The 24,361-nt window shown below is 37.3% G+C and overlaps 1 protein-coding gene across 1 annotated transcript in view; it reads left to right on the top strand.

Moving 5' to 3' along the window:
• Positions 1-24,083, top strand: part of Stim2 (stromal interaction molecule 2) — a 180,406-nt gene extending 156,323 nt beyond the window's left edge. Inside the window, exons 8-13 of the mRNA XM_004656103.2 lie at positions 1,056-1,223; positions 1,501-1,524; positions 1,937-2,037; positions 2,285-2,523; positions 17,341-17,623; positions 21,501-24,083. Of these exons, the coding sequence (XP_004656160.2) occupies positions 1,056-1,223; positions 1,501-1,524; positions 1,937-2,037; positions 2,285-2,523; positions 17,341-17,623; positions 21,501-21,978 (1,293 nt within the window). The 3' untranslated portion in view covers positions 21,979-24,083. The remainder of the gene's footprint in view (positions 1-1,055; positions 1,224-1,500; positions 1,525-1,936; positions 2,038-2,284; positions 2,524-17,340; positions 17,624-21,500) is intronic.
• Positions 24,084-24,361: the final 278 nt, after the last annotated feature.

The following is a 24,361-nucleotide window of genomic DNA, read 5'->3' as shown; positions in this document are numbered from 1 at the left end:
ATTCAGATCAAACATTCCTCTGCACTTCTGTCTGGGAAAGGTGTTTCAGTTATCTTTGGTGGCAGTCACTTCACAGTTACCGGCCCAGAAGTTAAATGGTCTTGAGTTATTTGGTCACTAGTTCATGAATTCTATCTTGTGTCTTCATACATCTTTACTTGGCATTCTTGGTCCTTTTTAAGTAAATCATTCCAAGAACAGATTCTCTTCCTTGTATGTCATTTTCGTAGTGAGGCTTTTCTTAAGATAGTTTTCCTTATGACTTGCTATACCTAACACACTAAGGATTTTCTTTTCTTTATTGACAGGCCCTTTTTAAAGGCAAGTGGAAGAAATACCACAACATTCACTAAAGACTGCATAGTTCCTCAGGGGGAAGCTCAGGAGATTATTGTTAAAAATCCATTTTCTTAACTTACACATGGTCTAGTGCTCACTGTCTACTTTTCGTCTGGTATGTTAGGAATAGTAAACTGTAGAGAAGAAGTAAAACAGGTAGAACAGTGAGTAATGAACATAAGGTATTATGGAAAACTAAAGATTAACACACAGTTACTTTAAAAACAGTGCATAATTAAGGAACATAATTTTCTAAGGACCTGAGAAGAAATAATACAACAGGTATCTACCTGACTTTGAGCATTTGTTCATATCCTTAATAAAAATGATTTAAAGTGTGCTCAGTATTTTTCCTATGTCCTGTAGTTTTCCTTTCAACCTGACAACTTTAAATATAAAGAGTAAATTAAGCAATTTAGAGAGTGTGTGTGCGTGTGTGTGAAGATATCTATATGTATATAGATGTAAATATATACATACATAAAATATACATACACCTTCTCTAACCTTTACAACTATACATCTTTGCTCAGGGAAATTAAAATGCACTTAAAACTCCAGCTTTAGTGTTAATGTGAGTATATTATATTTAGACTTAGTGTCTTCAAAAGGTGTTTGTAAAGAACATAGTCAAAGTTGATTTTTCTTTTCATTTTGGTGCTAAAATTTATTTCAGTCCTTATTTCTTCCATGACTTTTTCCTGTGTTCTTTCCAGGTTCGCATGGCTCTTAAAAAAGCTGAGAAAGAATTTGAACTGAGAAGCAGCTGGTCTGTTCCAGATGCCCTTCAGAAATGGCTTCAGTTAACACATGAAGTAGAAGTTCAGTACTACAATATCAAAAGACAAAATGCGGAAATGCAATTAGCTATTGCCAAGGACGAGGTATGCTTTTATTTATTTATTCAATTTACCTCTGTGGCTGCATTCTAGAGGGGTTAATCAATTGGGATAAACAGACCTGAGTAAAAGTCTTTCTGCAGATTGTTTTCTTAATTAGAACTTATTGTGTAAATTGACTCTTGTAATCATAGGCTTCAAAGTAAAGTTATTATATTTATAGAAGTGCATATATAGCTTTTAAAATGACCTTAGCATCCTTTAGAGATTATTATTAATTATGATGATGATACATGTTTTATACAGAGCTTTTCTCCTCTAGGTTGCTGCTTCATATTTGATTCAGGTTAGTAGTTACTAGAAATTAATGTTTGCCATTTATTGTGTGGAATAAGAATAAGCCTTAATCTGAATTCTGGCCAAAAAAAAAAAAAATGTATAGCTCATGGACTAACACCTCATTGCAGCAGAAGTTGATTGATGTTTTTCTATTAGTTTTAATAGATTCAGGACTTTCTCAGGTATAGAAATAAAAATATAATTTCCAGAACAAAGTTTTAAATGACACTGATTGCCTTAGAACAGCATGCTTTCTCTCTCAGTTGTTTTCTGTTTTGGAAAACTTGACTGTACCTTGGCTAATACTTCTCCATAGGTTTATGATTTTTAATATAACCAAAAACTAAATAATAATACTAGTACTGTAAGTGTACTTTTTTCCAAACTTAGCTTTATCATTCTCCTTTCTGGGCTTCTAGGCAGAAAAAATTAAAAAGAAGAGAAGCACAGTGTTTGGGACACTGCATGTGGCACATAGCTCCTCGCTTGATGAGGTAGATCACAAAATTCTGGAAGCAAAGTAAGGATGTTACATTACCTTTCTGTCTATTTGGTCTTCCACTGAGATGTATAGTTTATAGATGATATATAGTTAGAGTTAAATACTTGGATATTTAAGTTTATACCACATAATTTATACTAATTCTAAAACTATGGATTTGCTTTTGGAGATTTGCTAATTTCCATGTTCTGTTCATATAATTGCCATTATCAGTGCCATATGAAAAACTTTGATGCAACAAGTAATTTTTTCATTGTTTTTTTAGGAAAGCTCTCTCTGAGTTGACAACGTGTTTACGAGAACGGCTTTTTCGCTGGCAGCAGATTGAGAAGATCTGTGGCTTTCAGATAGCTCACAACTCAGGACTCCCCAGCTTAACCTCCTCACTTTACTCTGACCACAGCTGGGTGGTGATGCCCAGAGTCTCCATTCCGCCCTACCCAATAGCTGGAGGAGTCGACGACCTAGATGAAGATACACCCCCGATAGTGTCGCAGTTTCCTGGTGAGTTCATGTATAGTGTTAGTGTAGTTTGTAAAGTAACTTCCTATGAAATCCTTTTAGGAATTATTTACCCTGACATTTATACAAAAATTTTTTATTTTCCATTTTCTCTTTCTTATTTTTATTAATAATTTAGGTGTTATTATTTGAGACTACTGTATGAGGTACATATGTATCTGTTACACATTTTATTTATAAATATGTACGTATTAAGAAACATGAATGCTTGGTTAATTTGCATAATTGAACACAAATGTTTATTTGATCAATTTTTACATATAACTCAATGTATTAAGTATTGACTGTAGGACTTTGTAAAACAGTGCTTATAGTTAAATTAAAATAAAGGAGTTATGTTAAAAAACATTAAAAAATGGGCTCGCGAAATGGCTTAGAGGTTAAGGTGTTTGCTTACAAAGTCAAAGGACCCTGATTCAATTCTCCAGGACCCACATAAGCCAGATGCACAAGGTTGCACATGTGTATGGAGGCCTTGGTGCACCCATTCTCTTTCTGTCTTCCTCTCCCTCTCTCTCCCTCCCTCTCTCTCTCTCTCTCTGTTTTCTCTCTCTCTCTCTCTCTCTCATAAATAAACTTAAAAAAAAAACAGTAAAAATACTGTATAATGAATGTCAAATGGTTGCAAAATGCCAGCCTTCGAGGTCAGCATCCATCCTTTCAGATGAAAGCTTAATCTTCAGTAGAAGTAAAAGTTAGAGGAAGGTTTGGAAACCTGGCTTTGAATGCTAGCTCTGCTCCCTATCAGGCGTACTTTTAGGTCATTGTATGAATTATTTTAACTGAGCTACTGTTTGCTGTAGTTGTGATTGTTAGTATTTTTGCCTTTCAAGTTCTGTCATTCTTTTGAAATTGCTATCCTGCTGTATTTAACTGTTAATCTACTGAATCAATTTTTAACTATTTGCATAGAAAAGCATGGCAAATATGTGATAAACCTGTGTGGCATATGCAGTTTGTGTATTTGTGTGTTTATAGTTGTTTATAACTGTTTCAGGATAAGGTCTTGCTGTGCAGTTTAGCAAAGTTGGGCTTGAACTGTTAATCCTCCTGCCTCAACCTTCTGCGAGCCAGGATTCCAGGGGTATGACAACATGCCTAGCAGTATTTTTTTTTTTACTTTTGCTAGAATATGGAAATCTTTTCAAAGATGAAGTGTGTACCTTCTATCATATTACTCTATGCTTTGAAAATCTTTACTTTGTGAGAAGACATTTTAATAGTAAGATGAAACTTAAAGTATTTGACTTACAGATAATTTCAAATTATAGTTTTGTCTTATGTTAGAAGTCAATTGAGGTGCTAAGAAGATAGCTCGGGGATAAAGGTGCTTGCTTGCAGAGTCTGCTGGCCTGCCTTCAATTCTCTAGTACCTACATAAAGCCAGGCACAAAGTGGTGCAAGCATATGACTGTCACTCATTTGCAGCTGCAAGAGACCTTGGTGCAACCATATACACACACATACAAACACACACAGAAAATATTTTTTATAAGTTTTAAATCATTTGAAAAATGCTTTGTCTATGTTATTGCTTGCCTGGTCCATTTCCCTAATATTTGTGCTTTTTACAAACACTTGTCAGTAGAGCAAGCTTCTGAAGAGAGGAGAACAATATTTACTGTAGTCCTTTCAAGTTGGTTGAATATTAGTTTTGTATGTTTGCACATGTGTGTCAGAGTCTCTTGCTGCTGCAGCAAACACCAGATACTTGTGCTACTTTGCTTTACATGGGTGGCTTGGGAGTTGAACCCAGGCAACAGGCTTTGCAAACAAGCACCTTTAACTTCTGAGTTATCATCCCAGCCCCACAGAGTATTAGTTTTTGAGACCAATCCAATATGATATGTGAATATCAGTTTACAATTTTATGGGGTGTGTGTGTGTGTGTGTGTGTGTGTGTGTGTGTGTGTGTGTGTTTCCTTTGATTTTTCAAGGTAGGGTCTCATTCTAGCCCAAGTTGGAAGTCACTTGATAGTCTCAAGCTGGCCTCAAACTCACAGAATCCTCCTCCTTCCATCTCCTGAGTGTTGGGACTAAAGGCATGTGCTACCACACCTGGCCTAATATTCTGTTTTTAATAATATTTTTATTTATCCATTTGAAAGGAGAGAGAATGAATGAGAATATGAGTATGAATGGCCACCATACATAGCTTCTTGTCACTACAAACAAACTCCAGATGCATGTATCACCTTGTATAGCTTGCTTACATGGGTATCGAACCTGGATCCTTTGTCTTTCCTGGCAAATGTCTTAATCGCTAAGTCATCTCTGGCCCCTGAGTTTTAAATTATTGTGGTGCACACAGAAATTTGAACTTCTGCATATGAAAAAAAGCACAAGAATTGGTTTTAAATTTAATATGTTTTACAAATGCCATAATCAAAAACTCCCTCCAGACATTACATTTGGAGAGCTCTGCCTCCACCCAGTGGCACCACTGTAGTACTGCAACCTGCTTTCTTTCTTTCTTTTTTAATTTATTTACTTTATTTGAGAGATGGTAGATAAGAAGAGATGAGATAGAGGCAGACAAAGAGAGAATGGGCACACCAGGGCCTTAGGCAACTACAAACAAACTCCATATACATGTACCACCTTGTGCATCTGGCTTATGTGGGTACTGGGAAATTGAACCTAGGTCCTACAGCTTTGCAAGCAAGGGTCTTAACTGCTAAGCCATCTCTCCAGCCCAGCATTCTGCTTTCTTACAAAAACATAGTTTCTGGACCTGATAAACTAGAGGCTACAAGCAATAAGAATAGAATCAGAGGTAAATTTTAGGTGCTTTATGAAATACATCCTTGGTAGTCTGTTGATGTGTGCAAATTTTATGTTTGAAATAATGATGAAGAAATGTGCTTGATATGTAAACAGTGAAGTTAAATATTCAAACTCTATACACAGAATGGTATTGTCTATATTTAATTTTATGTGAAGAAAGAACTTCAGCTATCAACCTTTAGCTAATTGTGGGTAAAACAGAGAATGATCCCCCCATCCAGTTTTTTTTATATGTTTTTTTTTAAAATTTTTTAAAATTTATTTGAGAGCGACAGACACAGAGAGAAAGACAGATAGAGGGAGAGAGAGAGAATGGGCGCGCCAGGGCTTCCAGCCTCTGCAAACGAACTCCAGACGCGTGCGCCCCCTTGTGCATCTGGCTAACGTGGGATCTGGGGAACCGAGCCTCAAACCGGGTCCTTAGGCTTCACAGGCAAGCGCTTAACCGCTAAGCCATCTCTCCAGCCCTCCCCCATCCAGTTTTTAAGCATGTATAAAATGCTTTTAGAGTAAGGATGTATTGGCAGTTTATATCAAACTTTTTAGAGTGTTGTTGCAGTCAGGTTTGCATTGCTGTCAGAAAACACCTGACCAAGAGTAGCTTGTAGGATAAAAGAGTTTATTTTGGCTTACAGTCTTGAGGGGAAGCTCCATGATGGCAGGGGGAAACAATGGCATGAGCAGAGGGTAAATATCACCTCCTGACCAACATCAGATGGATCATAGCAACAGGAGAGTATGCCAAATGCTGGCAAGAGAAAACTAGCTATAATACCCATAAGCCCGCCCCCAACAATACACTGCCTCCAGCAGGCATTAATTCCCAAATCTCCATCGGCTGGGAACCCAGTGAACGCCTGAGTTTATGGGGGACACCTGAATCAAACCACCACAAATGTCTGTGTGCATACTCATACTGTGCACATGTGGAGTTCAGAGAACGTTTTGAGACAAAAACTTTCTCACTGGCCTGGAGCTTACCACATAGGCTAGATTGATTTCATCGGTAAGCCACAGTGATCACCTGTCTCTGCCTCTCCAGTATTGGGCAAGCACTTTACTGACTGTGTTATCACTCAGGCTCTTATTTTAAACTTACGTGATATCCTCACTTACCTCCAGAATAAACAAGGTTCTATTTTGTGTGTGTATGTGTGGTGCTGTGTATGTATATTTGCATGGTTGTATGTGTTCTTGCGTATGGGTGCACATGTGTGAGCAGGTGCACATACATACATATGTGTGCAGGCATGTGGAATCCAGAGGTTACATTGCTTGTGTCACTCCAACACTCTCTACCTTATTTATTGAGAATAGGTCTCTCACTGAGTACAGAGCTCACCAGTGCTGCTAGTCTAGGTAGTGTCCATGCCCTAGGTGTCTTTGTCTGCCTCCCATGCTGGGATTATAGATACTCTTCTTCCCACCTACCATTTAGACGGTGCTGGGGATCTGAACTCAGGCCCTCATGCTTGCATGGCAAGCACTTTACATACTGAGCCATCTCCCCAAGTCTGGGTAAACAAGTTGTATTGTTTGTTTCTCTGAAGTGAACCATCAGATACAGCTAAATCACGTGACCCCCCCCCCCTTTGCTCTTCTAAAGCCTGCGGCACTTGTTACATATATATGGCCATGATAGTACAGACCTTTGTTGTTATTTCGTATCAGTTTATCAGCCTGACAGTATCATTTGGCTGTTTCTTTGCCCAAAAATTTCAGAAATTTTCTAAGTTTATATATAGTTAAATTTACTGCTTAAAAATAAGTTAACAATATGTATTACATTAAAAATGTAGTTTGTCCTCTTTTTTTCACTGAGAGGTTCTGTGTACTTTTTTCCTCTTAGAAATGATAGTGTAACAAACTTGTATCACTTGCACACAATTCTGACTTTGTTTGTGTACCTACAAATGATTGCTAATTATTGAGAAGGCTTTTCACAGCTTACATGCTCAGTAGCTGTAAGAACTGTGTGTGCCTGTATCTTCTCTCATAGTTGGAATGATTTGATGTATTGGTTTTCCAACTTGAATGAATGTGAACTAGTACCTCAGTATTCTGAAATTACTTCTCCATGTGTGCTGAGGACAGAGTGCCATTTCACGTGTCTCCATTTGTCCTTCAGATTTCTTCCTCTGCGATCTTGTGACAATCATGGAGTTCCTCCAGGATTTCTTTTGATTTGGAACCATTCTTTATATTTTCTGGCTTTGCCTTTTTCTTTTATTAGAGCACGAGCAAGAGGCAGAGAGAGACAGAGAGAAAGGGTGGGGGGAAGAATGGGCATGCCAGTGCCTCTAGCCACTGCAAACGAACTCCAGATGCATGCACCACCTTGTGCATCTGGCTTTATGTAGGTACTGGGGAATTGAACCTGGATCCTTTAGTTTTGCAGGCAGGCGCCTTAACCACTGAGTCATCTCTCCAGCCCTGCCTTTGCCTTTTTTTTTTTTTAATCACAAAGTTTGAGATCTTATTTTGATGTTTTATGTCTTTGATAATTGTGGCTTTCCTAAAATTTTTAAGTTTTCCTTTAATCCCTTAGTCTTTTAGCCCATCTGTAAATAGTTTTGCTCTCAGTGTGAATTTAGTATTTAAACACATCTCTTGGTTTATGTGTAAACACTTGGCACAGTCTCGTTCCTGCTTTATCCCTGTTGACTTATAGTGTCCTCTCCATAGATCTAGCTCTCTTATTTCAACAGTTCAATTCTGCATTTCATATTGCTTCATAGAAACTATTGATAATTAATAAGACAACCTTCTGGTGTTACTAAAATTCAGATTTCCTAGTCTTAACCCATTATCCTTATGTATTTTAAGGTCAGCTTATGAAATTCCACGGGAAGTTCCACTATAGGTTTTTCCTGAGGAAACTTTTTGAAATAATTCATTTAATTGAGAATTAATACAAATAAATTCTATTTATTGAATTTTTCAGGGCTTTGGAGTGAATATTTAAGTTTCTCTTTGCAGGTTTTATACATACTGTTTGAAAGATTAATTTCTAGCTACCCTATAGTTACATATGTCACCTCCCTTTTTAAAAATTATATGTCTGGGCTAGAGAGATGGCTAAGTGGTTAGGGCGCTTGCCTGAAAAGGCGAACAGCTGAGGTTCATTTCCCCAGTACCCACATAAAGACAGATGTACAAAGTGGCACTTGCATCTGGAGTTTTTTCGCAGCAGCAGGAGGCCCTGGTGCACTCACTCTCCCTATCTCTCTTCTCTCTCTCCCCCTACCTTTCATGCTTGCTCTGCTTGCAAATAAGTATTTAAAAAATTATATGTCAAATTGTATGTTGATGATTTTGCTGGTATTGTATTATCAGAAAAAAACTAATTCTCTGGATGTTTGGAGTTTTTGGCTTTGTGTGTATGTGTATATAAATGAGTGTTTTCTTTTCCACTCTTTAACCCTTTTTTTGGCTTTTGATTCTCTAAGTTCCAAACTAAGATTTTCAGTAAATGTTAAATAAAATTGGCCACCATAGGAAAGGTTGTCTTTTCTAAACTTAAGTAGAATGCTTGTAATATTTCACCACGGGGTATGATTATTATTATTATTTTTTTGCAGTGTTTTTGGCCAGCTAATTTTTTTCGTATTTTAAAAATTAGTGTTTTATTTTAGGTATACTGAAAAGTGTAAAGTAATTCTGCAGTTAATTATAAAGCCATTTAAATGTTTATGTCTTTTTGAAATAGGGTTCCATGTATCCTAGCCAGCTCACTATGTAACCTGCGCTGCCTTAAACTGATGATCCTATTACCTTTACATCCCCAGTTCTGGGAGTGCAGGAGTGGACCATCCTGCCCACTGCCATTTAATAACTTGATAAATCATGAATGTATATAAATTGGACTTGTCCAAAAACATATATCAAAATAATATATAAATTAAATCTCACTTAGCATTTCATAATTTAAATAAATTCACTTTTGTTATGAATTTATCATATTTAGTAAAATAAATAAATATGCCATCTTTGTAAAAATACCTGCCTGCTGGGAAAACAAACAAACAAAGGCATAACAACACAAACCCCAAAGAAACATTGGTTTGAGAAATAGAATCACTTCTTTGCTCTTTCAAATTTCATAAATATTGAGGTTTTTTTATATTTATATTAAAACTAATGAAAAATACACAATGCTTTTAAAAAATGCAGTGTTTTAGCTTTCTGTGCATCTGACTCTTTTTTAAAAAAATTTTAATTAACATTTTCCATGATTATAAAATATATCCCATGGTAATTCCCTCCCTCCCCACCCCCACACTTTCCCATTTGAAATTCCATTCTCCATCATATTACCTCCCCATTACAATCATTGTAATTACATATATACAATATCAACCTATTAAGTATCCTCCTCCCTTCCTTTCTCTACCCTTTATGTCTCCTTTTTACCTTACTGGCCTCTGCTACTAAGTATTTTCATTCTCACAGAGAAGCCCAATCATCTGTAGCTAGGATCCACATATGAGAGAGAACATGTGGCGCTTGGCTTTCTGGGCCTGGGTTACCTCACTTAGTATAATACTTTCCAGGTCCATCCATTTTTCTGCAAATTTCATAACTTCCTTTTTCTTTACCGCTGAGTAGAACTCCATTGTATAAATGTGCCACATCTTCATTATCCACTCATCTGTTGAGGGACATCTAGGCTGGTTCCATTTCCCAACTATTATAAATTGAGCAGCAATAAACATGGTTGAGCATGTACTTCTAAGGAAATGAGATGAGTCCTTTGGATGTATGCCTAGGAGTACTATAGCTGGGTCATATGGTAGATCAATCTTTAGCTGTTTTAGGAACCTCCACACTATTTTCCACAATGGCTGGACCAGACTGCATTCCCACCAGCAGTGTAGAAGGGTTCCTTTTTTTCCACATCCCCGCCAACATTTATGATCATTTGTTTTCACGATGGTGGCCAATCTGACAGGAGTGAGATGGAATCTCAATGTAGTTTTAATCTGCATTTCCCTGATGACTAGTGATGTAGAGCATTTTTTTAGATGCTTATGTGCCATTCGTATTTCTTCCTTTGAGAATCCTCTATTTAGCTCCATAGCCCATTTTTTGATCGGCTTGTTTGATTGCTTATTGTTTAACTTTTTGAGTTCTCTGTCTAGATATTAATCCTCTATCAGATATATAGCTGGCGAAGATTTTTTCCCATTCTGTAGGTTGCCTCTTTGCTGTTTTCACTGTGTCCTTTGCAGTGCAAAATCTTTGTAATTTCATGAGGTCCCAGTGATTAATCTGTGGTTTTACTGCCTGAGCAATTGGGGTTGTATTCAGAAAGTCTTTGCCAAGACCAGTATGTTGAAGGGTTTCCCCTACTTTTTCCTCTAGCAGTTTCAGAGTTTCAGGTCTGATGTTAAGGTCTTTAATCCATTTGGACTTAATTCTTGTGCCTGGCGAGAGAAAAGAATCTATTTTCATCCTTCTACAGATATATATCCAATTTTCCCAACACCATTTGCTGAAGAGGCTGTCTTTTCTCCAGTGAGTATTTTTGGCATTTTTATCGAATATCAGGTGGCTCTGGCTATCTTGACTTACATCTGGGTCCTCTATTCTGTTCCACTGATCTACATGTCTGTTTTTGTGCCAGTACTACACTGTTTTTGTTACTATGGCTCTGTAGTACAGGTTAAAATCAGGGTATGGTGATACCACCAGCCTTATTTTTGGTGCTCAGTATTATTTTAGACATTTGAGAGTTTTTTGTGATTCCAAATGAATTTTTGCATTGTTTTTTCTATTTCCATGAAGAATGACTTTGGAATTTTGTTAGGGATTGCATCAAATGTGTAGATTGCTTTTGGTAAGATTGCCATTTTCACAATATTGATTCTTCCAATCCAGGAACAAGGGATGTTTCTCCACTTTCTAGTGTCGTGAAGATGTATTTTTATCACTTCTGAAAAAATATGTACCCATTATTTCTGAAGTGTTTTTGTGTCTCTGTTCACTCCTTGTGTATTAGCTATACAGACATATTTAGACTACTATTAGCCAATTGTCAATATGTTTTATATTCTATATCAGCAGCTGTTTTGAAAATAATTTTTATAACTTTTTTTAAGAGAACTTACTTAGATTAGTCTTTTATATTGCTAGTTTTTTTCTTCAGCTCTTTTTAATTTTGTTTAACCCATCTTTTTTTGTTTTTGTTTGTTTGTTTTTGTTTTTGAGGCAGGGTCTCACTGTCGATGAGGCTGATCTGGAATTTACTGTAGTCTCACGGTGGCCCCGAACTCATGGTGATCCTCCTACCTCTACCTCCTAAGTACTCGGATTAAAGGCGTGCACTACCACACCTGGCTAACCCATTTTAAAAATTTAATTCAATGTCTGAATTTCCTTTCTCTTTATTATTCTCCTTAACTCTTTGTCAGATCTCTATCCCCCCCCCATCTCTCTTTTTTTTCCTGTTTTTTTTTTTTTTTTTGAGGTAGGGTCTCGCTTTAATCCAGGCTGACCTGGAATTCCCTAGTCTCAGGGTGGCCTCGAACTCACGGTGATCTTCCTACCTCTGCCTCCCGAGTACTGGGGTTAAAGACGTGTGCCACCATGTCCGGCTATTTTTCTTAATGTTACTTCATCCGTTTTCCACATTAAAATTTATTTTGTAAGTAATGATTTTAAGATTCCTATTTTTAATTTAATTTTGTAACTCTATTTTTTGTTCTTGGTTATTGTAGCAGTTGCTTGTATTTGCACAACAGCCTGCCTTCTCTATATGTTGTATGTTTTAACTAATAGGAGATACATGTCCAGAGAATTAAGTTTTTCATAGAGCCTTTTGAAATCTCTGAATCCAGAGACTGCACTGAAAAAATTTACATGTGTATTGATCAGACTTTTTTTTCCCTCTGATACTTACTTTATCTCTAAGAATAGTCATTGTGGTCACTCACAATTCCACTTCCTCACGTAGACCTAATTTTTTATCCCCAGTCTAAGTCCCCAGACCTTAGGATGTTACAACTGAGAACTTCCCAGAGCAATGTATTGCTACTCAAGAGCTGTTACCATTCACTTTTTTTTTTTTTAAATTTTATTTATATATTTGAGAGCGACAGACACAGAGAGAAAGACAGATAGAGGGAGAGAGAGAGAATGGGCGCGCCAGGGCTTCCAGCCTCTGCAAACGAACTCCAGACGTGTGCGCCCCCTTGTGCATCTGGCTAACATGGGACCTGGGGAACCGAGTCTCGAACCGGGGTCCTTAGGCTTCACAGGCAAGCGCTTAACCGCTAAGCCATCTCTCCAGCCCACCATTCACTTTTTGTCACTTTGTTTTGACATCTGAGAGTTGGTTATTCTTCTCACAAGCTCATCTCTTTACTTAAAACCATTATTACATGCTACTCTGCAAGTATTCAAAAGTATTTAATTCTTTGGGGGGGATAGTCCCATATTATGTATGACTGCCATATTGCTAGAACCATAGTTGTGTATATTACTGTGTTGGAACATTAGAGGACTCCCTTATTCAAAAAACTGTTGCCTTTCTGCTCTAAGAAACAAGTCACCACATATAGTCTGCAACTATAGATTCATATTAAATTGCTATGAATTTTTTAGTGAACTTAAATGCATCACTTTAGAACTCTTGAACAATCATAAGCCTGGGGACTGGGCAGATAGCTTGGGCCTGAGACTGCCCAAGTTTGATTCCCCAGCATTTATATAAGTTTAGCTGGAGATGGCTGTACATATCTGTAACTCTAGTCCTGCAGGGGATAGAAACTAATGAATCACTGGTACTGTAAAAAAAAAAAAAAGCAGGTCTGAGTGGAGTAAGAGACTTTGTATCAAAGAAGAAAGCAGGTAAGTGAACCCAGTGTTCTCTTCTGGCCTCCAGTCACATATGCACAAGGCGCCCACATCGGTACATGCATACACTATTCACCCATCATACCACATATTCTGTATACTTCCTCCCCAAAAGTTGTAAGTGTGAATGAGTCTCCATCTTCATAAGGAATTAGTAATGGCATAAGTTATCATAGAACATTTACCACTTGGGGGAAACTTGTTACAAGGCCATAATTTTCCATAATGTTTTAAAACATTTATTTATTTATTTTAATTTATTTATGTGAGGGGTGGGGAGAGAAGGAGAGAGAGAGGATGGGCACACCAGTGCTTTCAGCCATTGCAAACTAACTCCAGGTGCATGTGCCACCTTGTGCATCTGGCTGTTGTGGGTCCTGAGGAATTGAACATGGGTCCAGTGGCTTTGCAGGCAAGTGCCTTAGCCATTAAGCCCATAAAATTTTTTGATGTTGAAACTACTACCAGACCTAAAAGGACTCTTAAAGCAATAAGGAGGAGAAGCTTGCAACTCCAGATACAACATAGAACTAACTGTGGAAACTCCCCACTCTTAGCTGCAGATACACCATAGAAGTAACTGTGGCAACTCTCAACTCTCAGCTCCAGATACACTGTACCACCAATTGTGAGAACTCTCAGCTCCAGATACACTGTACCACCAATTGTGAGAACTCTCAGCTCCAGATACACTGTACCACCAATTGTGAGAACTCTCAGCTCCAGATACACTGTACCACCAATTGTGAGAACTCTCAGCTCCAGATACACTGTACCACCAATTGTGGGAGTTCTCAGCTCCAGATATACTGTACCACCAATTGTGAGAACTCTCAGCTCCAGATACACTGTACCACCAATTGTGGGAGTTCTCAGCTCCAGATATACTGTACCACCAATTGTGGGAACTCTCAGCTGCAGATATACTACAAGACTAACTCCGGGGACTGTCAGTTCCAGATATACCATGGAACTAACTGTGGCAACTCTCACCTCTCAGCTCCAGATACACTATAAAACTAACTGCTGTATGACTAGAAGTCAAAGAGATGACAGCATTTGTAAGAAACCATTTATTTTTGGAGAAAATTGCTGGGTTTCAGTAATTTATAAATCACTAATTTACTGATTTTCAAATTCCCCTTATATAAATGAATTGCTTCCTTCTTTACTGGTTCCTTCTGTAGTAGTTTTTTCATCTTTGAGGGCAGTAGTCATATTTCCAAGCATTGAATCCTGAATTTCCTCACACTACCCCATAACATTCCTCTGAATCTTGCTACTTTTATTGTAGATTCCTCATAGCTAGTGATTACTGTAGATAAGAGCAGCATTTGCAAAATGTGGTTTCTTTGGCAAAATAAGAATATCCACTTCATGATTTCAAAGGTCTCTTCTCACTGTTAATCAATGAATTAGACACAAGTGCAAAACAATTCTTAGATGCGTTACTAAATTATAAGAATTTCCATGAAAAACCTTGGGCAGTATTGAGGAAAGTGGTAAAAGCTTTTGAAGTAGTCTATTGCATTTCACCCTGCTGTGTATGTTTCAGTCCATCAGACTATTTCATTAGTAATTTTGATTTGTACCTTTGATTAATTTATTCCTTAGTGTCTGCTTTCTCTCTAGCACTGTGCTGGGTGTTATAAATCAGTGTTGAACATTATATATTATTATTATTACATTTATAAGATTTGCAGTCAGGTGGAGAACAGACAAAAGCAATGAACTGAGATAAATTGTGTGATAGAGAAATATGCTAAGTTATTATCAACTGAACACAAACGGGAAAAAATATTGATCTCAAACTTGGAGGTCCTAGAGGAACTAACATTCAGAAATGACTTGAAATAGCAAGTTGTGAAAGAAATGGGAAAAGGAGGCATATTAACAAGAGGGAGTATGGTACCTCTGAGGAACTAAGAGATGCAGACTGTTCCTAATATCCCAGTAACAGAAGAGAGGGATACTAGTTTCACATTTGAAGTTGGATAAATACATAGAGTACTCTGATCTACTGTAGGATGGACATGCAGGTGTGGTCTGGAGAACACACGGGAGGGTAGCTATCAGGAGACTGATATAATGGTCCAAAGTAACCCATTGGTTACTTTGCACTAGAGACATGGTCGTAGTATCAGGGAGGAAGAAATGGAAGCACTTGATGTAGATTAAAGAAGGAAGAGGAATGAAGGATGCCTTTGTTTCTCATTCATACATCTAGGGAGGTAGTCGTATTATTTAGTGAAACAAGGGACCAGAAGATGAATTTGAAGGGAAAATGTGTTCAGTTAGACATCTGTGAATATTCAAGTATCCATTATTCAGTTGGTTATATGTTTAGGGAAAGATTGAGCATGAAAGTTCAGATAGAGCCTTTTTATTGACTATAAAAATAATTGAAGTCACCAGAGTGGTGAGATTCCTTGGGATGAAAGAGAAACAAGACCAGTAGTACAAAGGTTAGAATAGAACTTAGAAGAACCGCAGAGGACAGGTGAAGAAGGAGGTAAGAATGTGCTGAGATAAATCAATGAAATGTCCAAATAGGAATGTCAGGTGCTGTCCAATGTCAAAGAAGGGTTGAGATAGTTCCCAAAGTTAGCAGCTAGAAGGTAGATTATAATCCAGTGGAGAATAAGGCCACTGAGATTTTGGCCATGCAAGTACTTTACAGATTTTTACAACTGAAGGTGAAGTGCTAGGGACAGTAACATAGATAACTTTTTCATAAAAAAGAACACTGCTTACCCAAAGAACAGTCTGAGGTAGAGGAGGTTTTCTTAATTTAATTTTAATTGCTTGATTTTTATTTAAGATTTGTCTTTTCAGCATCTGTTGTTAAATGATGATGCTGAAATTGAAAGGGGGTTAACGAAAATACAGGCAAGAAGGGTAACCAGTGGTGTGGGAGAGGTTTGGAAAGCCAGAGGAGGAGAGGTGAAAGCTGACTGGTTAAGTGTCAGGTTGGTCCTAGGAACAAGGTTGCTTATGATGATGATGGGCCAGAGTGATAGGGAGGTGACCCTTGTCATGATGCTGAAGACTGCTGGTGCCTAATAGTGTGAGCTTCGGATGGAGCCCGTGTTATAAAGGATGTAGAACCAGGGTTGTGCACGTGCTTGTTATGCTAGCAGACCACTCACCTGTATCCTTGTGCTGTGGCATGCGAGTGAAAAATGAAGAAACAGCATCAACTTTTGAAAAGACTATTTGTAGGCAATCTCTGTTTTATTTAAAGCAAGAAAATGGAATGCCTGCTTACTTGGTGAGAGCACTGAGGGTGAGGACAAGTGTGTTTGCCACTTGCATGAGTCTAGACTAAGACTGGCAGTCTATACATGATGGTTTAAGACAGTTTGGTCCATAAGACTCTGTGTTCAAGAAATAAGTTTTGGTCTCATCTGTGCCTGACCCAACTGTGTGACTATGTTACATGCACTCAATTTAACTTAAAAATTAATAAAGTTTAAGCAAACTGTAATATGTCAAGACTATCCATTGGCAAAAGTCGGCTTCATATTGCTAATTATCTGTTTTAATACTAGCATTCATTTAAAAAGTTTATCATTCGTTAAAATACACTATATTGATTTTAAAGGTTTGTTACCTTGAGTAAGGATTTCAGCTATCGTGGTTTGTAAATTAAAAGGGTAGTTAATGGCGGGGGAGGGAGAGTCATTTTCTTCATGGTAAGTTGCCCATGCTTCTGTAGCTAACACTTCACCTATGCACTTCTAAGCAGCCCTGGTTAAACTCACGGGGTCACCAAAAACAAACAAAAATTAGTTGGGAAGAAGGAGAATCAATAGGAACGCTGGGACATTGGGAGCAAATAGTATCAAAATATATACATGTAGAAAAATGTCACCATGGAGTCTACTCTGCATAATTAAGATGCTAATAAATAAAACCCCATATGTGTAAATGTTCACTTCTGTTTAAATTTCAGATGCATTTTTGTTATACTTTTTTCCTGTTTTTGATTTTCCTACTATAGGTAGTAGAGAAATCAGTAATTATGTAGTTATTTGAATAAAGAAATATTAAATCTCAACATGCTAATCACACCAGTTTTCATGTATGTACTTGCAGTGACCATTAAGGGAATATTGAGTAGTATGAGTGTTTTCATTGGCTTATGTTTTTCAGGGACCGTGGCTAAGCCTGCTGGATCTTTAGCCAGAAGCAGTAGTTTATGTCGCTCTCGTCGCAGCATTGTGCCGTCTTCACCGCAGTCCCAGCGAGCCCAGCTTCCTCCACATGCTCCTCACCCAGTCCACCAGCGACATCCTCACCATGCCCCTCACCCCCAGCACCCCCAGCACTCATTACCCTCCCCAGATCCAGACATCCTTTCAGTGTCAAGTTGCCCTGCACTTTACCGGAATGAAGAGGATGAGGAGGCCATTTACTTCACTGCTGAAAAGCAATGGTATTGGCAGTGCATAAGCTGCAGTAGAAGGGGCTGATGGGAGTGAAAAGGAAGAGTGAGCATGGAGTAGGAAGGGTGCTTGGAGTTGGTATTCTCGGTGTAACCAGGTGCCACAGATGAACACTTGGTACCGTACATCCGAAGTCCAAGCCTGGGCTGACTGAGTTTTCTGCTTGGTTTCAAAGCCACAAGCCGTGGTTCTGGCTGAGCTGCATTCCCATGTGCTTCTGGAGGCCCCTCAAACTTGTGTAATTGTGACTGAATTCATATCTTTGTGATGATAGGCCTAGGATCCTCTTCTGCACCACCTTCAGTAGGTCTAAAGGCAACCCACCATACTTGTCTGATGATCTCATCTTCAAATCCAAACAAAATTCCCCTTCTGTATATCCAGCCTTTGCTCTGAATCTCTGACTTCCTTCATCTCTGATTTACTTACCTGGATAATAATTTCTGTTTCCAGATGAACAAGTTTGAGACCTTAATTTTATCTTTAAAGTCCTTTCACAGCACACTTAACATTTGTGTTTAGTCAGATAACTGGGAGATGTGTGAAATTTGGAAACCATCTGAGAATTCTGCCTGCCACTGAGATGTAGGGAGCTATTTTTAAGTACAGAAGCTCCTGGATGCAGCTGGCTCAGGTCTCAAGTGCACTGATTTGTTAAATGAACAGTTTCATAATGTGAATTATAGAATCAGTTACGAGTGAAATTTGAAAATGATTTGCTGCAATTTCGAGATTTGCTCTATCATGTTTTGGCACATGAGCAGTTTCATACACCGAGGCCTGGCTTAAGAAAATCTTCAGAAATGAAGGCTTAAAAGATGGTAAAGTTTAATTAGTAAGTTAATTAAATACACAACTTAATTCTCTTCATTCAGTAGATACAGCAGTGTGTATTATAGCTGAAGGACACCAGTACTCCCCATGAACCATTGCTATTGGGAAGCTGGCCCCTAAACCATGTTACCTTTTTGAAACAAAATGGTATTTAGTAACAGGAAAATTGATGTTTCTGTAGTAGTGCAATATTGTTGCTTTCATTGAGTACCATCCTGTTTCAAAAAGATGAGCTTAACTATATGTCACTGAGAAGGAAAACAATGGAGAAGTAACATAAATGGTATATATGAGTAAGTTCAACATTCCAAAGAAAACAAGCACTAGAAATAATATAAACTTTAAGTTGTGCTCTACCTACACCCCAGATCTTATTAGTTATGTGAAAAGCAAAGCATTAAGTTATTTGAATATTAGAAGTAGGAGAAGCAACATTAGAGATCAATCCTATTCTTTTATTTTAACACATTGGAAGATCAAGACCTAGAGAAATCAAATGATTTTCCCAAGATTTCACAGTTGATAAACAGCAGGACCAGGGTGATAAGGAACAGGGAGATCCAGGTTTTTAAACATAGAATTGTATCTTTTCATGCATTTAGATTTTAGAGACCAATTTTTTTTTTTATTTATTTGAGAGCGTCAGACACAGAGAGAAAGACAGCTAGAGGGAGAGAGAGAGAATGGGCGCGCCAGGGCTTCCAGCCTCTGCAAACGAACTCCAGATGCGTGCGCCCCCTTGTGCATCTGGCTAACGTGGGACCCAGGGAACCGAGCCTCGAACCGGGGTCCTTAGGCTTCACAGGCAAGCGCTTAACCGCTAAGCCATCTCTCCAGCCCTAGAGACCAATTTTTTAAAAAAGTATATTTTATTTATTTGAGAGAGAGAGAAGTGAGAGAATATGTGCATGTCAAAACCTCCAGCCACTGCAATCTAACTCCAGATGTATGTGCTACTTTGTACATCTGGCTTACATGGTTCCTCTGCCTTGGTAGGCAAGTACCTTAACTGCTAAGCCATATCTCCAGCCTGAGACCTGTTTTTGAAATGTTTTTAACCCAACTTAGAATTCCACACACAAAACAGCCAAACCAGATAGCAGAAAAGTACGTAAATTTTTCAACTTTGAGTTTGGAAGCTTCCCAGAACAGTGATTCATTTGTTCTGTTCAGTTAGTGAATGTCCACCCTAGAGATGCTTTAGAAAGATGCACCTGGTATTTACTCATGTCTGAGTTTGATCATTCCTTCTTATTTAAACGGCTTCCTGCCTTCAGTAACAATACCTGTTATCAAATTTTAAAATCACTTGAAAACTATGCCTCATATATGGGTAAGTTATATGAAAACATTTAGTCTTTTTCTGGAAGCAACTATCTTCACACTTATTAAGGAAAGCATATAGAAATGCCTATGTAAATTCAACAATCTAATGTAAGTGAAAAAAATATGGAACTAACAAAGTATTTACCAAAAGTAAGTGCATATAAATAATGTTAAAATGATAATAATCAGGTCATCAAGGTTGAGAGTTTGTTCAGTTTGTTTTCTATAAATGTGAATTGAGTCCTGGTGGTGCTCCAGCTGTTAGAATCTTATCATATGAGTTTTTACTTTTCTGTCTTGTCTTCAGCTCTATTTCTGTTCCTTTCTTTGGCCAGTTTGACCTTTACTCTTCAATTTTAGATCATCTCTTTCCTGGAGTAAAGAATATTCTTGTTGGTCTCAGTGACTACAATAGCTGATTAGACATGGTAGTTCATTTTTTAGATGTGTCATTTCATTCATTTATTCAATGCCTGTTTGTTAATTGTCTACTGGGAGTTTGCCAGTATTACAGTGCAGAGAACACAGTAGTTAATAAGATCTCCCATCATCATTAAATATATTTTCTTGTGGGAAAATTTACTATGAATAAGTTACTATAAAATACCATTTTTGTTACTGAGACATACTGGGATGGTGGACAGAGACAGGTAAAAGGAAAAGCAATGCTTGTTTTTTTTTATAGGGTGGGTAGAAGAGAATATTGAGGAGCTGGCAAGAGGAAGGTACTTTCAGACAAGAGGAAAACAGCAAGTGCAAATCCCTGAGAAAGTCCCAGGATTGATGTTTTGAAGGAATCTAGAGGCTGTGGTAGAGCAGAGGAGGGCCATATGTTAGAACCATGGACAGAGGTTCAGGGCTGCTTAAGCTTTGGAAGGGACTTTGCATCTCTCTCTGAAGGAAATCACTACACAGTTGTGAACAAATGAATGATATGCTGTAATTTTGTAGAGAAGTAACTGTGGGAAGAACAGGGCAGCAGTAAAGGCCTCTAAAAAAGTTGTAGAGTCACTTAAGGAGAGTTCATGGTGTTTCTAGAAAGGATAGATAGATGGTTGGTAGTTTTTACTGTACAGTGGCTATTGGATTATCAACTTTAGTTTTCTACTCTTCTTTATTTCTCTTCTCTTTTGTGGAGAAATTTGGGGAAACATAATGATTCTGAGAAGCCACTGAATTCCATTTTTTGAAAATAGTATTATATACTTGCCTTTCTTCACCTGTTCATCCAGTTTTCCATACTGCCTTTTCCCTTTTTAAAACTTGATAGAGCCTGTTTTAATGTACTTTGTATTCCTTTACTTCCATAAGAAGCTATATTTCATCAAGTTAATAACTTAAAAAAAGAGCAATGACTAAAAGTTAATTTTCTCAGATTCATCATCAATTCTGTCATCAGAAAGAAAAAGAGTATTGAAAGAAAACAAAAATTATACAAAGGTTTAAAAAGTTCAGAATATTTATTTCTTTGACAAACAAAGAAGGCATAGCTTAGGTTTTACTGTTTCATTATTATAATTTATGTTTAAAAATGAACATCTGAGTTTAATAGACTATATTAAAGAAATGACTAATTTTGTTGGGACAAAATGAATAGGGTTTCTGTTTTATAATTCATTAAATAATGAAAGTTGATTTCGTTAGAAAGCTTTCTGGAGCCACTTAGAATCTCCTCATGTAACATGTTTACCTGTGCCTATCATGCAGGGAAGTGCCGGACACAGCTTCAGAGTGCGACTCCTTAAACTCTTCTATCGGGAGGAAACAGTCTCCTCCTTTAAGCCTCGAGATATACCAAACATTATCTCCTCGAAAGATCTCAAAAGATGAGCTCTCCCTAGAGGATTCTTCCAGAGGAGAGTCACCAGTAACAGCGGACATCTCGCGGGGCTCTCCTGATTGTGTAGGTCTGACAGAAACAAAGAGTATGATCTTCAGTCCTGCCAGCAAAGTGTACAATGGCATATTGGAGAAATCTTGTAGCATGAACCAGCTTTCTAGTGGCATCCCAGTGCCTAAACCTCGTCATACATCATGTTCCTCAGCTGGCAATGACAGTAAGCCAGTCCAGGAAGCTGCAAATGTTTCCCGGATAAGCAGCATCCCGCATGACCTCTGTCATAATGGAGAGAAAAGCAAAAAGCCATCAAAAATCAGAAGCCTTTTTAAGAAGAAGTCTAAGTGACCTGCTGACTTGACAGTATTCTCTTCCAGTGGCATCTGCAAACTTCAGCTCCCACCCTCCACTCTACTTTTTGTTTTAATTTTAGGAATATAATGCCATTGGAGCTTTCCAGACCTGATGACCTAGTGGGATGTCCTTAAGGGCAACTGTCTACTGTCTGCTTATTTAAGTGACTATATAATCAATTTGTCAAGTCAAGTCATTATTGAAAAACCATTGAGATGAGACAGTTTACAGTCATTTCTGCCTATTTATTTCTGCATAGTTGTTAGTGATGTATATACAACATTGTGTTGAAAGCCACTATGGACTTACAAGCTTTAATGGACTGTAAGCCAGCATGGGCTTGCAAACATTTCTTGTTTACCTGAGTATCTTCTTATCTTTCCACAGAGCTGTTGACATCATGGACTACATAACTTTATAACGTAAAACTAATTGCACTACTGTTTTCCAGACTGGAAAAAAATCTCTGCAAGCAAAACTGTATAGAGTTTATAAAATGACTATGGATAGGGGACTGTTTTCAATTTTAGATCAAAATGGGTTTTTAAGTAGAAACTAGGGTTTCTAATTGACTTGATTTCTGGAAATGAAGACCCATGTTTTTATTATGGGATGCTTCTTCAAATGCATTTAATATTGTTAAGTTTTAAGTCCTGCTGTAAAGATCATGTTGTTTGTTTTCCCCAGGGCTTTCACTGTGATTTACTGCATTGCAGGCTGTATGATAAAATAGAAATAATTTAAAGCAAGAAGGCTCTTGATTCCTTATACAAGTGGAAGAGTTGAAACTTGATTGAAGGACTTAAAACATTCACAAGCTTAAACTGAGGTGGGGGGTGTGGGGGTTCAGGCACTTGTTTACAGATTTTGAATACCTGCAAAGAATTTATGGTTTGTGAAAAATTTGTACTGTGGAAAAGATAATAAATTGGAAACATTGTTGCGTGGGATTGTGCTAATTTTTGTTGGTAACACTCCACTAAAAATACTGTTTTTGGAGAAGCTGTGTAATCTGTCTTGTTGCTCAATTACAATATAAGGAATATTGATGTTTTGGAAATGAGTTGTCAGCAAGTTTCTTTCTGTTTTATATTGTTTGTCATATTTTTATGTAGTTTGAAATGTCTAAATGTTCTAATATCAAGATTAACAAATATAAATTTATGGTGCATTTAGATTGTGTTGTATTAATTTATAATGTTTGAAATTCATTAAACTGACAGGCAGTTATAAGGATAGCTTTACTGTGATAAAGTCATGTAGAGCAAGCTCATACATTAACATCTGAGCTTTCTGGTTATTTCACTGTTAAAATTCAGAGTTATCAGTGTGGATGGATGTTTGGGTTGAGACTGATACACATTAATTAGAATCTTTTTTCAGCCATGTAGCTAAAATACACTGTAATATTTAACCCTGTGCTATTTAGGTAGAAATGTGGATTGATGACTGAAACGTTTCTTTGAATTTTATTTTAAGGGAATGCTTTATTGAAATAAGGTAAATTTCACAAAGTCTTATGTGAATTGTGATTATTTTCATTGATGTTAAAAATTGTTAAAAGTCTTAAATGATAGTCACACAGGCAGATGGTTACATAGTTAACAGATCAAGTGATAGAGACAGATGTTGGCTGGTGAAAAAGATACTGTCTTAGGATAATAAAGTAAGATAATCTGAAAGGCAGATTTTAGGACAACAGTTCTAGAGCTGGACAAGAAAGAAACAACTGTGCAGAAAAATTGAAAAGTTTTCAGGAAAATGTACTCAGTGAAGGAAATGCCTTTCTTTTTCTCCTAGACAGACAGGAAAAATGCGAAGGGATGAACACTTTGAGTTTGATAGACCAGGAAGGAAAAAGCTCCTGGAATGTTGAGTGAAGCTCAGAAAAGGTACTGCCACCAACAGTGTTGCTGATTATTGAGAGTTGAGAGAATGTTCTGGGTCAGAACCTGGGGAAGGTATGCATTTTCAGTCAGGGAGTGCATTGTGGGTACTGCATTTCACTCACATGCAAATATTGAACTGATGTTTTATATTGTTTGTCATATTTATTTTGCATTAATAACAGTACTCAATAAATTCAACAAAGTAATTTAGTTTTGGAAAGTCACAATAATTTCTGTATTACATCACTTACATGTGAAGAGTTGGGCATTTCTATAAATGTTGTAAATTTCCCATTTATTGCCTATTTTTATCTTTTGAAAAATACAGTGTTTCCTGTTTTTTTCTGACTGAAAAGTTAAAAAAAATTAGTTAAAAAAAAGAAAGAAAATGAGTGAAGAAGACAAGACAGATAAATTGTACCTAAGATAACTGCTTTTAATAGTTTGTTATATCTTCTGCTAGTTATTTTTCTATATAGCAATGTATA

This window comes from Jaculus jaculus, chromosome 11 (genome assembly GCF_020740685.1).
Source record: "Jaculus jaculus isolate mJacJac1 chromosome 11, mJacJac1.mat.Y.cur, whole genome shotgun sequence".
Taxonomy (NCBI): Eukaryota; Metazoa; Chordata; class Mammalia; order Rodentia; family Dipodidae; genus Jaculus; species Jaculus jaculus.
This window is presented reverse-complemented; position numbering and strand designations above follow the sequence as displayed.